This window comes from Watersipora subatra, chromosome 3 (assembly GCF_963576615.1).
Source record: "Watersipora subatra chromosome 3, tzWatSuba1.1, whole genome shotgun sequence".
Lineage (NCBI taxonomy): Eukaryota > Metazoa > Bryozoa > Gymnolaemata > Cheilostomatida > Watersiporidae > Watersipora > Watersipora subatra.
This window is the reverse complement of record NC_088710.1, coordinates 35573189-35590456: the sequence shown is the minus strand read 5'-3', so window position 1 is coordinate 35590456 and position 17268 is coordinate 35573189. Positions and strand designations below refer to the sequence as shown.

Here is a 17268-nt window from a genome sequence, read left to right as displayed (position 1 = left end):
GTGAAGTTTTTTTTTGACTGAGTGATACACCCTTCAGTACAATAATATTAATGTCAGCCTAAAATGGCTTGAAAGCATTAGATCATCATTAGACTTTAGCTGAACAAAGTGAAAATAATAAAATTATATTTTTAAAATATGATTTTAATTCACATAAGACTTTGAAGAAGTTTGGAGAAAAATGCCAACAACAAAAAACTGTTTTCGACCAAAATATTTCGAGTCTATTTAGACCTTTGATAAGCCATCTTAGGAGGTATCATCTTTTGCAGAATATCTGCAAAGATGATTGTAGGGCAGCGACTTTAAATCAATGTGCTAGTTTACTCGTTTAGTCATTTGAAGTGATTTTGTGCTGACAAACCATTTCTTTCTAGTATCATATTTTTATATAACTATGTCAACCATTAGCAGGTGTCAACCATTAGCAGGTGTCAACCATTAGCAGGTGTCAACCATTAGCAGGTGTCACATCACGACTATTCATACTAGTTAAAGGTTGACTCGCAACAATATTCACATTATAGTTATTTGGTACCAAAAGATTCACCATGTCTTACTCTGCTGTGTTGTAGGTCAAAAATAGGTGAATAATTAGCTAGATAAAAAGGTAGATAAATAAATAGATAGATATTTGATAAATAGGTAGGTAGATAGAGATAATTGGAAAGATACATGTAGATATGAACTTTATTATCACCAGTTAATGCCACGATTGTACTGTACATGTATATTGTATCATGATTGTATATAGACTCGCAGACAATCTTCATGCCAGTTGGGTTGTTACAGCAAGATGGAGGAGTTTTACTGTATTGAATAATATCTTTATTCCTAATCAACCAAAGAAGAAGCAACTTTCCAAACCAGTCGTTTTTATTGTTCTGGCAGCAAGAGGTTTCTGGCAGCAAGAGGTTTCTGGCAGCAAGGTGTCGCACTAAAGATTGTTTCACGAAATAAAGAGCACTCACCCTTTGAAATAAAGCTGATTCTTGAGATTTTTTGGCATAACTTATGATAATCTCTTAGAGTGAATGTCTGACTAAGCAGCATAGTTTGAGTAAATTTGTTTTTGCTGTCTTGCTGGGAACTCTTGCTATTACAGACTACAGTGAATATTGCATGCAAGGTCTGCTCAATCAAATGAAGAACAAACATTAGTATGTAACTATCTACCGCAGGATGTCATGACTAGTATTACCTCTCTATTAAAGATACAAAAGGTCATAAGGTCGATTGGCCCAAGATGTCATCTTTATCCCTCTTCCTGTGCAAAACATTCCAGAGTCTGCAGTGAACCAATCATATTACTGATGTAGTTGCTCTGGTCATTATTTAACCACAGTTAGTTATTTTCTACCAATATTTTGTAGCCCGGGTTTGCAAGATAATGCATGTGAGAAACCATAAGTGCTGCAGATATAAGATATAGCAAAGTTTCTTACAATAGATGCTTGTAGGGCAAAATTCTGCGGCTATTGAATGTACAGTTTAAAGCCATTCAAATGGTTCACGCAATGATTTATGTGGAAAAGGTCCACCTTTTAAGAGTCGATAACTCCAAGCTTGGATTTTCTGCTTAGGATTGTCAAACCTTTTTGTTCTGAAGATTATAAGTTTTGTTTGTTATTCTCCCAAAGATGAACAGAGTCAGAGTATGTTTGGAAATTGCTGTTTGTTTTGTTTAAAGATTCGCTGCGATATTATTCCTTACCTCTTCGATAACTGTCAACAGAGACACAATATGATTTCATGGGAATTTAGAAAAGGCGCATGATGTGTGATGGTTAGAGAAACTAACAGATTTATATGGCTGCGCAAGCTTCAGAAAAAGCTGTTTTTGTGGAAAACTGTTATAACACTCATCCTATTAAGTTCATTTATTTGTGGCTTCATTAACTTTTACTGGTAGCATCATTCATTTCTTTTACTGGTAGCATCATTCATTTCTTTTACTGGCAGCATTATTCACTTCTTTTACTGGTAGCATCATTCATTTCTTTTACTGGCAGCATTATTCACTTCTTTTACTGGCAGCATTATTCACTTCTTTTACTGGTAGCATCATTCATTTCTTTTACTGGCAGCATTATTCACTTCTTTTACTGGCAGCATTATTCACTTCTTTTACTGGTAGCATTATTCATTTCTTTTACTGGTAGCATCATTCATTTCTTTTACTGGCAGCATCATTCACTTCTTTTACTGGCAGCATTGTTCACTTCTTTTACTGGCAGCATTATTTACTCCTTTTACTGGCTGCATTATTAACTTCTTTTACTGGCAGCATTATTTACTCTTAGTTTTCTGTTCTGTCACACATCAAATTTATATTATCTCTACTTGTAGTCTGATAGGTTAATAATGGATGCTGTGCTACAGAAGTGCACATCAGAGTTGCACAGATCATGCTACACTTTTTGTAAGATGGAAAATTGACAGTTTAACCCTGCTATGGATTTTTATTATTTTTGATATTTTCAAAATGGGATGTTTCTAATGTGAGACAGTTTTTATGTACACTTTGCAATTTATTAAAATTTATAAATATTCCAAACTTTTAAATTACGAAGTAATGTGAATAATTCTTGTTGAAGCTCTTAACTAACTTTACAACTATCAAAATAAACTTGATAAAGTCATTTTAAAACTGTTTCAAAAGTTTTAATTTTCTTACAGCACCAAACTGTATTTTATCTGAATTGTCTCTTCTAGATGGCAACCAGTGATATGTACTGTTTTTATAAATAATAATAATTATTATTATATGTAGGCTAGATATACAATGACCAACATACTGTATATGAAGTCTCTCTATTGCCATCGTATTGCCATAGGATTTCTATGGCAAGACTTGTGTTTTTATCAGACCATGAAGTCAGCCATTGCCACTTGTGATAAATAAATTTGACCTTATTCCTGTGCAGGGCAGGCCTGACAGTAAGTTCTTTTGTGGATAATAATAATAATGATACAGGTTTTATATCTTCGCTTGCAGTAGCTACAGTAGCTCTTGTTTCAAGTTGAAGGTTTGGTTAGGTTTTTAATGTATCATACTTTTCGGACTATTAGCCGCTACTTTTTTCTGATGATTTGAGCCATGCGGCTTATATAAGGGTGCTGCTATTCTTTGGCTTTTTCTTTCACCTCTAAGGCGCATTAACTGGAATCTCTGGTTAGTGTGCCTCTAGCGGTGAAAGAAAAAATGAAACAATGCCTAACGGTACTGTTCCGCTAGGCACTAGGTTAAAAAGCGTCGGTTAATACGAAACAGGTTAGGCACTGTTCCGTTTTAAACAGGAAAGTTGCTGCCGTGTTATAAAGCACCGTCCTGATTTCTGTGACCTATACAAAGGTGCGGTCTATGTATTGTTTCATTATCGCTTTTTGGAAAATAAAGCAGATACGGCTTATATAGGGGTGCGGTTTATAGTCCGAAAAGTATAGTATGTTCAGCATTATCTGTTATTCTATAAATAAGTCATGAAATTTTTGGTAGATGAGACTAAAAGTAATTAACATTTAAGAAGAGAGAAAACAAGTCATCATATTTTCATCACACTCAGTCAGCATAAGTTTGAGGATGCAGCATTTGTATTTTTTCCGAGGGCTAAAAAACTGAGGCAAATTAATTTTAGTGCATTTATCTATTTAAAAAAGTTTGAATATGATAGAGGGTAGAGGCTATGTTCATTATATAATATAATCACTACTATTAATCGTGTCTCGTTAGAATAAAGTCATCTATCAGCTAAAACAAAAGAAACTTGATGATAGAATGATTCCCAGCCAATCTACAAGATTAAACTATTACTATGTACATATATATACCGGTATACTTTCTTCTCTGACTAGTCACGTCTCACGACTCGCCCGGCTCTTGGGTTCATACCTCCTGCTGATTGGATGGATCAGCTTAACTCAACCCTGATGAGCGTGGCACCTGCTGGTGTAGACGGTGTGCAACTGATGATGTGTGGCAGCTGTGGCAATGAATATGCATTCAAAGCTGCATTCATATATCACCAGGTCTGTCATTTTAGCTTCTCACTTTCATACTCGCTGTTTCTGCAGTGGTCCTGCTCCTTGAAATGAACAGCTATAATGAACAGTATTAATACATATTGATGGTACAGTTAAAATGCTGTGATATAGTTCTGTTATATTAGTGTTATAGAGTAGTACTGTTATATTAGTATTATAGAGTAGTACTGTTATATTAGTATTATAAAGTAGTACTGTTATATTAGTATTATAGAGTAGTACTGTTATATTAGTATTATAGAGTAGTACTGTTATATTAGTATTATAGAGTAGTACTGTTATATTAGTATTATAGAGTAGTACTGTTATATTAGTATTATAGAGTAGTACTGTTATATTAGTATTATAGAGTAGTACTGTTATATTAGTATTATAGAGTAGTACTGTTATATTAGTATTATAGAGTAGTACTGTTATATTAGTATTATAGAGTAGTACTGTTATATTAGTATTATAGAGTAGTACTGTTATATTAGTATTATAGAGTAGTACTGTTATATTAGTATTATAAAAAAATGCGCTGAAGCTAGCTTTTGCAATGAATATTTCATGACAGGCAAAGAAAAGGGGAGGAGCCTTGCCAACAGCAGAAGAAAACGAGAGCTGTCTTTGGAATAAGAAACCAGGAAGTCCCGATCTAGCCATACTGTCTTTCGAGAATGCATTTCACGGCCGCACTACTGGTGTGTTTTGGTTTGTGCAACTCCCTTCACAGGTCTTCAGATAATTTAACGCTAAAAATTCTCTTGTCTACGACGACCAATCAGATGTTTTTGTATAAATTATAAATATCACACTTATCATATCTTCACTCATTTACGCCAGCACATTCCTAATTTCAAACCGGTAAAATTGATTAGGCAATGATTTTTTAAATTACTAGCATGTGAATTATAGAGTTTTAAAAAGCAGAATTGCCTTTCATAAAGTAAAATTTATGATAAAACTTTCAAAGCAAAAAACTCAGCGCTTTTGCTAAGACATGGCAAGTGAAGAACTGTTTTTCGAATTAATAGAATCTCACAAAGCCTCTGCGGAGCCCATTCTAGAATGATACAGTGCACTTGCATGTACGTACATGTTTTATTAGTTGTACTGAGTTGATGCAATGAATTAAGGGAGACCTTGAGCAAATTGCTTTGGTTGTTTGTCTGAGGAGCCCAAAGCTGGACATAACCAATATTTTGAGTGTTTATTTCCTATTAAACTTGAATCTTAGTTTGTACTTAGTTCAGTAATTTATACATTATTCAATCAAATGAAATTCTGTGTAGAATAATGAACCCACCTAAAGATGAGTGAACAACTCTCTATCTGACTGTTTCACTACTTTCTGTAGCATGTATAGCGGTATTAGTTCCACTCCATTCTTAAGTTTTGTTAGATGGGCCATTTAAAGGTTTCTTATAAATGTTGCTATTTTTAGTAATACCTGAGCAGTGAAAATAAATTTATCCCATTGTCTTGCACATCATTTTTGATAGTTTTAAAAATCTGTGAATTACAAACTATTTCATTGTCAACTCCTACCAAATCTTGAGTTAAAATAGTAGATTGGCTTTTCACCTACTTCCTGTGAACACATTTGTTCATATGTAGTGGACAAAGTTTTATTCAAACTATTGTGACAGCAATCACTATTACTAGTGTGATAGTTAATCTGCCTTTACGAATGCGGGTATGTCACACATAATAGACTTCAGGCTGGACAAACTGTGTACTGGCTGAGTGTATATGTACCTTACAATAGATTAATCGTCAGCCACTGTGTATTGCACGTATTAGATACCGTCTGCTCATTAATCAATGTTCATGTACACAGGTAGACGGAAAGTAACAATTAACCAATCATTCCTGACCTAGATAATGCCTAGGTTCATGCTAATGCCTCATCACTGCTAATAAACTGTGGTTTTTTAATAGAAAATTTGGTGGCTATTTACTTTTTCTGATTTGTTTTGCATTACATAATGTTTATTACAATCGTTCGATGTTGTAGTAGCCATTTAAAATAGTTCTCACTGAAATAATAAATATAGATGAGCGTTGTTCTATACTCAGGGTCTCTGAGTACCTCGCATGCCAAACCTGTACATAAACTGGATTTCCCGACCTTAGACTGGCCTCACGCCCCATTTCCTCAACTCAAGTACCCTCTGGAGAAACATGTCAAGGAGAATAGGAATGAAGAGCAGCGGTGTCTCAATGAGGTATTTCACGAAGTCCTTCAGATGGGTTTGACTAAGACAACATTGTAACACGCCGGAAAAAATATCTAGTGTTTACCGTAAGTCCTTATGCTCAAGCCGCGCGGCCTGTCATTGGGCGCGGCTTTTGGTTTAAGGTCATAGGCCACGGCTAAAGCCAAGTTTTTAAAACTTACGTGGGGCTCAGGGCGGCTTCTCGATAAATGCGGTCTCTGCTCAGTTCCGCGCTATAACCATAGAATCGCAGTCATGATACACTTTTATGTACAGGGTTGTGGCCACCTACTCGTTTATTTTCAAGGTCATGTTTATGGAATACTTTAGAATAAAGAAGAACTTATCGCTCATGTTTAACTCACCACAGTCATAGGTAATTAACACCTTTTCATTCTTGACCGGCATCTTTCCATAAACGTGAAGCCCTCTAACAGTGCAATAAAAATCTAGCTGAGACATGGCAAGTAAGTTATTGATGCAAGGGCTTAGGAATTTTAATTCGAACTTGGAAGTAAAAGAAAATTCTTTTCACGTGTACTGATTTAACCTGGTTTTTTATTCAAGAGGACGGGGGTATAGCGAAACCCGTCTTAACACTCTCGCTCCTGAAGGGGGTCAAGGACGACAAAACCTCAGTCATTAGCCGCGGTCTGCGGGCATATGTGGCTTGTTGGAGGATTATTTTTTCTTTCGTGAGTCATCTGTTTTTGAGCACAAGCCGCACGGCTTGAGCATGAGGACTTACGGTAGTCTATTGGCTGCATCACAGGTGCTTGGGTGTCTCGTTTGCAAGCTAAGTCAGGAAATGGTCATTCTTAGCATGGCAAGAGTAGGCACCTCAGCGATTATTCAACACATTCTATAAATGTAGTCTATCAAGTCTATTTCACACGTACTTCGACGCATTTAGAATATGACATGCAGTGTTGCACCCAATTTAGAATTTATCGAGTGCGTATTGTATCTTTATTCTCCAAAATACTATATTGGACTTCCATTTTCAATAGCGCCCTGGCTGAAATAGAGACTAAACATGTTAAAGTTTTAGCCTGTGATGTGTTGGATGTTTTGAGGTTGAGCGGTTGATTGACGAAAGAGCAGCGATTGGGCAGAGCGTTGCCGGCATCGTAGTGGAACCAATAATGGCCGAGGGTGGAGACCATGCTGCCACCCCTGAGTTCTATAAACAGTTGCAAGCAATCTGTAAAAAGGTCAGTTACACGCCTCTTTTATTTCTCTATTTAAACTCCTGTATTGTTCTAGACTCCTGTATTGTTCTATTGTCTTGATGAGTTTGATAGTGAATTAGCCTTTGTATCTTGTGAAACCAATTAAATCAGCAAAGCTATAATAAATAAAAATAATTTGTTTTATTACTTACCTCAGAGACACCAATATAAATAGTAGAGAAGCATAAATGGAAGCGAAGGCTACATGTAGGTTCAAAAATAGAAATGTTGATAGAGTATAACTTACTTAACCTACTTACTTACCTACTTACTAGGGCTACTCTAAACTCCTGTCAGTATGTATATCTTTTGTTATTTTTGAAATTTTTTTTTCTAATTTTTACAAGTTATTCCACTTTCACTTAGGAAACTAGAATGCTTCAAAGAACTTCCAATGTTGTTAAAAACTATTTCTCATACCGTACAGGATGAATTTATTCGCGGAGTTATATTTCGCAAAAATTGTCTTTTCATGCAAATTCGCGGATGAATTTATTCGCGGCTGAAAACTGCCACTCTCTAGGAAAAGTTAACTCTATTACATCTAGTAATAGAGTTAACCTTACGCATGCGCGACTACACGCATTGCGCGTTTTGTTTTCTATTTAGCTTACAACTACGGGTGGATCGTGCTAAGCTATAAATTCTTTGCTGCGTTCAGAGGTTTTCACGAATATTCATAGATTTGAAGGCCTTTGAGGAACCAACAATTTGTGGTAAGTAATGAGTTTTTCACATTTACTAAATTAGTTGAATCTTACTTTGGTTTTTCGGTAAAACGCAATATTTATTTTTCCATCCCTACCGCTTCATTATTTGTTTTAGTGTGAGAGAGAAATTTCTCATCATACACAGAAGAACAATGATTGCAAGGGTGGTAGATGTCATTCTTAGAAGATCACCAATCATTCAGGGAGGTCTTGAAATTGAAGTAGAAGTGGCCGCAGCTGCTGACGAGGAGAATATATCTGTTTTAAAAATGGAACAAAAACGCCTTTACGAGCACAAATCTTTGGCCAACCGGCAGAACTTTGCAATAGTAAGCCACGAGGAGAGTTCTGATGATAACTTTCTTACCAGTCATGTAGTAGCGAGAGAATCGCCTTTAACATCTACCCAAGAAAGTGACAGAGCAGCTATTACCAAAATAACTAGTCAGAGAGCACCATTACACGCTAGTATTCACTTATCAAGAGTACCAGTTTAATTTTATTGCTAGATAACCGCCATAATGACTAAACTGTTTATATTTACTCCATTCATCGTTTGTAAAATTTTATTTGTGTTTGAAATATTTTATTTGTACACTCAAGTTTGTAGTAAATTATAATATATCTATACATGAAATAAAATATATAATTTAATCATGTTTGCTGCAGCGATATCAAGGAGTTGTTGTCGATGAAGGGGTCTAAGTTGACTGGTTGCCTCTCTGCCAATATTCCTGCCTTGATGAATATTACTACTTGTCTCTAGTTTTCGTAATAGGAGTAGGTTGTTTCATTCTCAATCTGCAGTAAACACAAAAAAGAAAAAAAATATTAGCAAGTGTCAAGGAAGTACAAAAACAATAGCTGAAGTATTTAATGAGAGCGATCAGTTTTTAAACAAAAGAATTAACTAATGCAGTTAATTATGGAAAAACCTATCTGCACTGCAAATCAATTACATACCATAATGTCCAGATCAGAATCATGATCGTCCTCAACTTCGGTATTAGAGATTGATGGAGTTGATTTCAATGTAAAAAGACTAGGAGAGATTTTTGCGATGACGAAGCCATGCAGAATAACTTGTGAAAACCTTGAATAATTTTGTAAAGTTTGATGCAATGGCAATAAAACTCGAAGCCCGGCGATGATTTTAAAGAAGTTTTGGAACTCGGCTACGTTTAGTACTTTTGCCTAGTGGCTATTTTTGTGATGACGCCATTCTGCATATCTTGTGACAACCTTGAATAATTTTGTAAAGAAATGTGATGCATTGGCAATGATGTTAGCTCAAAGCCCAGGCAATGATTTTAACAATGTTTTGAAACTTAACTACGTTTAGTATTTATATTAAAAACCAGCCTAGCGGCTAGTTTTTAATTTGATGCAGTAGTTATTCTCCCTTGTGATTAAAAATAGAACTAATTATTCACGGAATTTAATAATTCGCGGAGTTGTCTGTTTGCGAAATCACGAATTTTCATAACCAACAAATATTTTCATCCTGTACGGTATAGAGTCAACTAATCTTTCAGATTTCACATCATAATTAACATATCGAGGTAAGCATAATATGTATGTACTATATAAACAATAATTATTATTATTATTTCTTTTATACAATATGCTTGTCATGCCTTTGAGATTCTACTCAACACATAAAGTTACTTTTGCTTTCAAGGTGTTAGGGAAAATTAAGTTCACTGAATGTTTGAGTTGAATTATTGTTGGAGTTACGAACATCTGTTAGACTAAATTGAGAAGACTATTATTAATATTGTTTTTCATAGTAATCCTATTACTAAAAGTATGCTTCATTGTGCATGCTGTGCATCCTCCATTTACTGCAGTAAAAAAACTTATTTATGGTGCGGTATGTTCATACAGTACATACAGGGCTGATCCTCAGAGGTAAGTCGCACTCAGTGTATAGATGGGCGACCTGTGATAAATCAACTAACCCAACGTTTAGAGTCTCAAGTTGTTTGCAGAGGGACATAGTATTCATAGTTGATGAGGTACAGACTGGTGTTGCCATCACAGGCAAGATGTGGGGTCATGAACACTGGGGGCTGGAGTCACCCCCAGACATAACCGTGTTCGCTAAGAAGATGATAACCGCTGGCTTCTTTTACAAGAAGCACCTTATTCCAGAGCAGGTGAGTCTATTGCACCACTCGATATCTTTAGCACTCCTTTATAATGTCTGATTACACTATGCATAGAGATAAAAATTGTTAGTTGTCATCTCATTTTCCTGATGAGATTAAAGAGCCAAGCTTTTTATAAATATATGACGATTGGAAAAAGCAGATGATTGTTTTAAGGCGTGTTTACGCTAACGGCAGCATTTTATAAATTTGTTGATTTTGACCAATGTATAAAAATGTTAAACGTTAGCAAGATTAATTTATTCATGAACATTCTATGCTTTACTATTGCTTTACATGCAATACATTTTATGCTGAGTTGAAATAACAATTTTACTATGATAGGATCCCTCAGTTTGGATGCTCTTGCTATAACTTTGGCTAAACAAAACTATTACATAAATAAAATAGGTTTTTGTATGATGATTATAAACTCACTATTATTTAGGCTTGCTGTAGGCAATCTTGTCTATCCAACCACTCAGTATTATGTTTTGGTACACTGCGAAGTACATGTAATTAGTTTTTTCTATTTAAGCTAGAACAATCTTTCCAGATTATTACTACAGCAACTACCATGAATTGCCTGTAATTGTGTTGGTGGTATTTTACTTGTAAAGTGTAACAAATTGGGTAGTAAATAGTTGCTTGATAGAATAGACAGTTTTCATTTAGATTCATATATTCTATCACTGGTTTGCAGATGACCAATTTTAAAGTTGTTTGCTCTCTGATTAGCTCATCTCTGTTACTGGTGTCCTTTTTGAATTAATCTTGTCAAAAACCTTCGGAAGTTACGGCTGGTCCATTTTCCATCTACACATTGCAGCATTGGTTTCCAATCACATTCAAGGTCGAGGTCATTAGCTCCTGTCTTGCCAAAAACTCAGCAGTGTCTTTTCTGCGTCACTCTCAAGATGAGCTACAGTCAAACCTCTACTTTTCCAGCGTCCGAAATAGAATGGAATATTTTAACAAGTATTATACTCGACACGCAAAGTAGCTTCTAGCATGTAATGCTCTAAATTTTTCAGAGCATTGTGGTTTTGTTAGTTAAATGAAAAGGCTTGTAAATTTTAAAGGGAGATGGTAAAAATATCAAAGTAATATAAAATTTGCCAGCTCAGTTAGTTTAAACATTTCTGAGTCAGAGTCAGAGTGAGTTAAGTCTTATATCTCTATCAGCACTTATGAGTATACACATACATGCATGTACCTCATACGACAGTTTAAACTTAGAATATGTTCGTTTGAACCTAAAGGTTTTACTGTAGTATGTAGAGGTTTGACTGTAGTGTGTAGATGTTTGATTTCAAGTTCTTCATATGGAGTACTAAATATAGGGGTTTGACTGTAGACGCAGTAGCATTGAGTGGCAAGTTAGTTTTTTGGTTTACAATGGGAGCCACTATCTAGCTGTGATTAGCTTACTGTAATGACTGCCTTGTGCCGGTTGGAAGCTTGATTATGCGAGCGGTGTTCTTCAACCAGGGTCATCGAATATTCAACACCTGGATGGGAGATCCACACAAACTCGTCATACTAGAAGCAGTACTTGAGGTGACAAAAGAGGAAAAGCTGATAGAAAATATGGCCACCCAGGGTGTACGACTGAAGGAAGGTCTACAAAAGCTCCAGGTCAGTCTGACAGCGCCGCACAAAAGTCACTAGTTTGTGTTCACTTCATGGTATAAATCTATGCAATGTATACAGCAGAAGTAAAACATAGCTAGAAGGTACACAAAATATTAACGAGTAAAGTTTTTGCAGTAGTAATAAAATGAATTTCAAAATAGAGGCGCTGCGAGCTCTTCACCTTGCTGAAATTAATGGAGAACCTATGACCTACTTGGGCAATTTCAATAAATGTTTGGTGTGTGATTATTCAACGTCATTCATTGCATGATGTCAACCTAAGACTATTTCTTTAAGGAGAAATATTCGGATCAGGTTTCTAAAGTCAGAGGAGTTGGTTCTTTCCTAGCTTTTGATGGCTCAAGTCCTGAGGCTAGAGACAGTATCATCCGTAGAATGGGTGATAAAGGTGTGTACAACTCCCCAAAACTGATAGCAGATGTTTATACATGATTTGCCATAATACGTACTCAGGGTGTCTAATTGGGGATTTCCTTAAATATGTCCTAAATAGCTCATGAAATAATCTCATGTTAATCTATAGGATGAGTTCATGTTAATCTATAGGATGAGTTCATGTTAATCTATGGGATGATCTCATGTTAATCTATGGGATGATCTCATGTTAATCTAAGGGATGAGTTCATGTTAATATATGAGATGAGTTCATGTTAGGTTATGAGATGAGTTCATATTAATCCATGTAATAATCTCATGTTAATCTATAGGATGAGTTCATGTTAATCTATAGGATGAGTTCATGTTAATCTATGGGATGATATCATGGTAATCTATGTGATGATCTCATGTTAATCTATGGGATGATCTCATGTTAATCTAAGGGATGAGTTCATGTTAATATATGAGATGAGTTCATGTTAGGTTATGAGATGAGTTCATATTAATCCATGTAATAATCTCATGTTAATCTATAGGATGAGTTCATGTTAATATATGAGATGAGTTCATGTTAATATATGAGATGAGTTCATGTTAACATATGAGATGAGTTCATGTTAATATATGAGATGAGTTCATGTTAGTATATGGGATGAGTTCATGTTAATATATGAGATGAGTTCATGTTAATATATGAGATGAGTTCATGTTAATATATGAGATGAGTTCATGTTAGTATATGAGATGAGTTCATGTTAGTATATGAGATGAGTCCATGTTAATATATAATGTGAGTTCATGTTAATATATAATATGAGTTCATGTTAATATATGAGATGAGTTCATGTTAATATAGTCAAACATGGATCACTCGCCCACGGTTAGCTCGAACACACGGTTAATTCGAACGGTTTCTTTGGTCCGTTCCCACGTAATGATAAATTGCTATATATAACTCGAACTCAACACTGTTAACTCGAACTGTTTTTTGCCCAACGGCTACCGAAACGGTTGTTATCGCTTTAGAAAATCACTTTATTCCAAGCCATAGAGGTAAACCTCAACTTTTCGTAATTCATAAGCGTCGTTATTACCACCATCGGCAAAATATTTTTGTCAACGACTTTTCTAAAGGTTTGGTGAAATCTGATTTATACCAAACATCCGCTTAGCGATCGCCCTTCGAAAGCAAGGTAAAGTTTGTTTGTTTGCGAATATTATTTATTGAGGTTTTCGTGAGAAAATAGTGTTCTGTTGACCTCATAGTTAAAAGTGAGGTAATCTTTGCATAAACTTCAAGAAAAATCGGCAAAATTGATCGTGGGTAAAACGCTCAAAAGAAAAAGATGTTTTTTTTTAGCATTTCAACAACGATCAAGTTTTGCCAATGTCAATCTAAAAAACGTCCTGGCATAACATCACCTCAAACAACAAACCAATCTCAAGTGATAGAAAAATCTCTATACTTTTTGATAAAAAACATTTTAAACTTTACATTAGAAGCATGTAATTTGAAACAAGCCATTTGTGCTTTTGATTTATATTATAGTTTGTATATGTACATGTATCTACTAATAAATAAGTAAATACATGGACTTGTGACAGTGCTCTGATAACTTGAACGCTCTGATAATTCGAACACCTTCGCTCGGTCCTGTGAAGTTCGAGTTATCCATGTTTGACTGTATATGAGATGAGTTCATGTTAATATATGAGATGAGTTCATGTTAGTATATGCGATGAGTTCATGTTAGTATATGGGATGAGTTTACGTTAATATATGAGATGAGTTCATGTTAGTATATGAGATGAGTTCATGTTAATATATGAGATGAGTTCATGTTAGTATATGAGATGAGTTCATGTTAGTATATGAGATGAGTTCATGTTAATATATGAGATGAGTTCATGTTAGTATATGAGATGAGTTCATGTTAGTATATGAGATGAGTTCATGTTAATATATGAGATGAGTTCATGTTAGTATATGAGATGAGTTCATGTTAGTATATGAGATGAGTTCATGTTAGTATATGAGATGAGTTCATGTTAATATATGAGATGAGTTCATGTTAGTATATGAGATGAGTTCATGTTAATATATGAGATGAGTTCATGTTAGTATATGAGATGATTTCATGTTAGTATATGAGATGAGTTCATGTTAATATATGAGATGAGTTCATGTTAGTATATGAGATGAGTTCATGTTAGTATATGAGATGAGTTCATGTTAATATATGAGATGCGTTCATGTTAGTATATGAGATGAGTTCATGTTAGTATATGAGATGAGTTCATGTTAATATATGAGATGAGTTCATGTTAGTATATGAGATGAGTTCATGTTAGTATATGAGATGAGTTCATGTTAGTATATGAGATGAGTTCATGTTAGTATATAAGATGGAGTTCATGTTAGTATATGAGATGAGTTCATGTTAGTATATGAGATGAGCTTAGATTGATACTCACTTTGATAACTTACATTTAATACTTCACATACTTACTTCACATACTTACCTACATCAAATATTCCGAATACTTATTCTGAATACCTACTTTGAATACATACTGTGAATACATTCACTTTGAATACGTACTTTAAATACTAACTTCAAGCCAGCCGCTGTATCTTGAGCTCCAATGTAATCTCACAACACATGCGCCATTTATAAAAATGTGCTGCCAATCGGATAAACAAAGGTATACTTGTACTTTGATATATACATATGTATATTAACATGTATATTTACTGCTTTTATAATTAGAGGATTAAGGAATGTTTGGTTTGGTTCATAATGAAAAATTGTTTAAAAGCTGGATTCAAAAGAATGAAACAAAAGAATGGTTTTTACAAAAGCTACTCTTGTAATCTGCTTTGGTTGAGTAAATAATTTGTCAGTTGTCTTTTCTTATATGCAGCGTGTAGCCCTTGGAAGTTGGATAACCCTTTGCTGGGCTACAATTGAGTTTATGAATCAATAGTAATGTGCCATTTATCTGGGAGTGTAAAAAAACTGTCTTGGTTATGTTTATGAAAAGAAGTACGAGATCGATGCAAGATTTTTGTACCTTTTTGTTTTTTATGAAGAACATACCATACGATTTGGAGAGTTTTATTCTTTTGCAAAATAGGTTTCACAGAGGTCATGAATTTGCTCATATAGTTATTTCTCCTAAGACTCACGCTGCCTAGGAACTATTTCACAAAGAATTTTTAACTGCACTAAATGAAATCTTCATAGTTTTGTCTTTCCGGGTCAAAACGTAATTACAACTTTGCTAATAGGCCTTGACAAACTTGATGTTTTAAGGAGACATGATAGAATAGGTTTCTGTGTTTTGTATATACTTTTGGTAATATGCAACCTTATTAGTTGAGTCATATGGTAGGGAGAGTCACATGGGATAACTTGTAATGGAAAGATAACTCCCGTCTTGCTCATCTTTGAGTTTGCACCATAATATTTATACCTTTCAGGTGTTCTTGCTCTCGGTTGTGGTTCACAGAGCCTTAGACTGAGGCCCGCGAATATTATCGAGCAATGTCATGCGGATATTTTTATAAATACCCTTGATGAAGTGCTCAAAGAAACCTAGGTACTCAGGCAAGAACAACATAAGATACTTTTATATACTAACATATATACTATTATATTTGTAATAGTCAGTTCTATTGCCTTCGGATGAAATAGTTCACTTCTCATTGGCAGCTTAATTTTTAAATACATTTACCTCAAAGTTGTTTGTAAATTTGCTGTTTTTTGATGAATGTATATGGTATCGTCATGTATTTCCAGTACGTTTATTCAGCTATTGAAAAAGACCTTCAGAAAAACTAAAAGAAACAACTATAGAAACAAGTGAATATTTGTGCATTTAGTTGAACCTTTTCAAATTTAGTTGAACCTTGTCACATTTTTATTTTGGCAATCGAGAACTTTTCAAATATTAAACAATGTGTCACATAGAAAAATTTTAGATTTGATAAAATGCTTATTATAATGAAAGCTTTTTTAACAAGTGAAGTCATTTTATGCTTGCATTATTAATTACATGTAAAATAGTTCTATTGTGTATTGTTTTAGTATTGCTCACACTCTAACCAATTTTTGTACACATTCTATTTCCTGCGAATCTGATATTGAACATTATTAAATATTACTAAGAAAAATATGCGAGAAACTGCTGAATTGTGATCGGTTTGTAGGAAAAATTATTTGTATGAATGTGAGTCATCTTTCGCAGACAGAATTAGCTGTTACTAACACAGAAAGCTGCAATTCGGAATGGTGGGAAGACAATTCTGCACTAATTAATATTTGTTGTTTCTAAATGAACTATGCAAAACATTAAGAATTGTCATCTCATCATGTATTCTGTTTGAACTTGTCACTGTGATGAATGCTGGTGAATACATCACCTGTTAATATTCTTACTGTCTTATCTGTTTCATTATCAATATGATAGACAGTTACTATCTATTAGATTAGATAACGTGATATGAGTCTAAATACAGTAACTATGTTTATTCTTGTTTAGTTTTTAAGAAAAACACAACCACTGCAACAATAAGATCCTTCCAGAGAGTGCTCCCAGAAAGAGGATTCTCTTTATGAGAGTGCTAGAATGCGATCGTCAAAAATTGAACTGCTCGTCTCTGAAAGAGAAAACCAACATAAAATACTAAATATCTCAGCTCAAAATTTTAGCTCTATGAGTAAGAGAGCCGGAGATAAGTTCTGATTATTATTTCAACTGTTTTATAAAATTTAATGGGAGTTGTCTCACCCAATACTAACAATGTGAAGGACCTAGATATGATATGTGATATCACAACTAAAGTTTAGTTACAAGCCATACACAAGAAGCATTAGCTTATCTGACCATGATA

The 17268-nt window shown here is 34.5% G+C and overlaps 1 protein-coding gene across 4 annotated transcripts in view; it reads left to right on the top strand.

Moving 5' to 3' along the window:
* Positions 1-16898, top strand: part of LOC137391320 (4-aminobutyrate aminotransferase, mitochondrial-like) — a 34476-nt gene extending 17578 nt beyond the window's left edge. For all 4 annotated transcript variants that reach the window (XM_068077751.1, XM_068077752.1, XM_068077753.1 and 1 more), the window contains 8 exons: positions 3856-4029; positions 4601-4727; positions 6106-6254; positions 7322-7459; positions 10179-10346; positions 11829-11975; positions 12270-12381; positions 15856-16898. In XM_068077751.1, the coding sequence (XP_067933852.1) occupies positions 3856-4029; positions 4601-4727; positions 6106-6254; positions 7322-7459; positions 10179-10346; positions 11829-11975; positions 12270-12381; positions 15856-15974 (1134 nt within the window). In that variant the 3' untranslated portion in view covers positions 15975-16898. The remainder of the gene's footprint in view (positions 1-3855; positions 4030-4600; positions 4728-6105; positions 6255-7321; positions 7460-10178; positions 10347-11828; positions 11976-12269; positions 12382-15855) is intronic.
* The last annotated feature ends 370 nt before the right edge of the window (positions 16899-17268 follow it).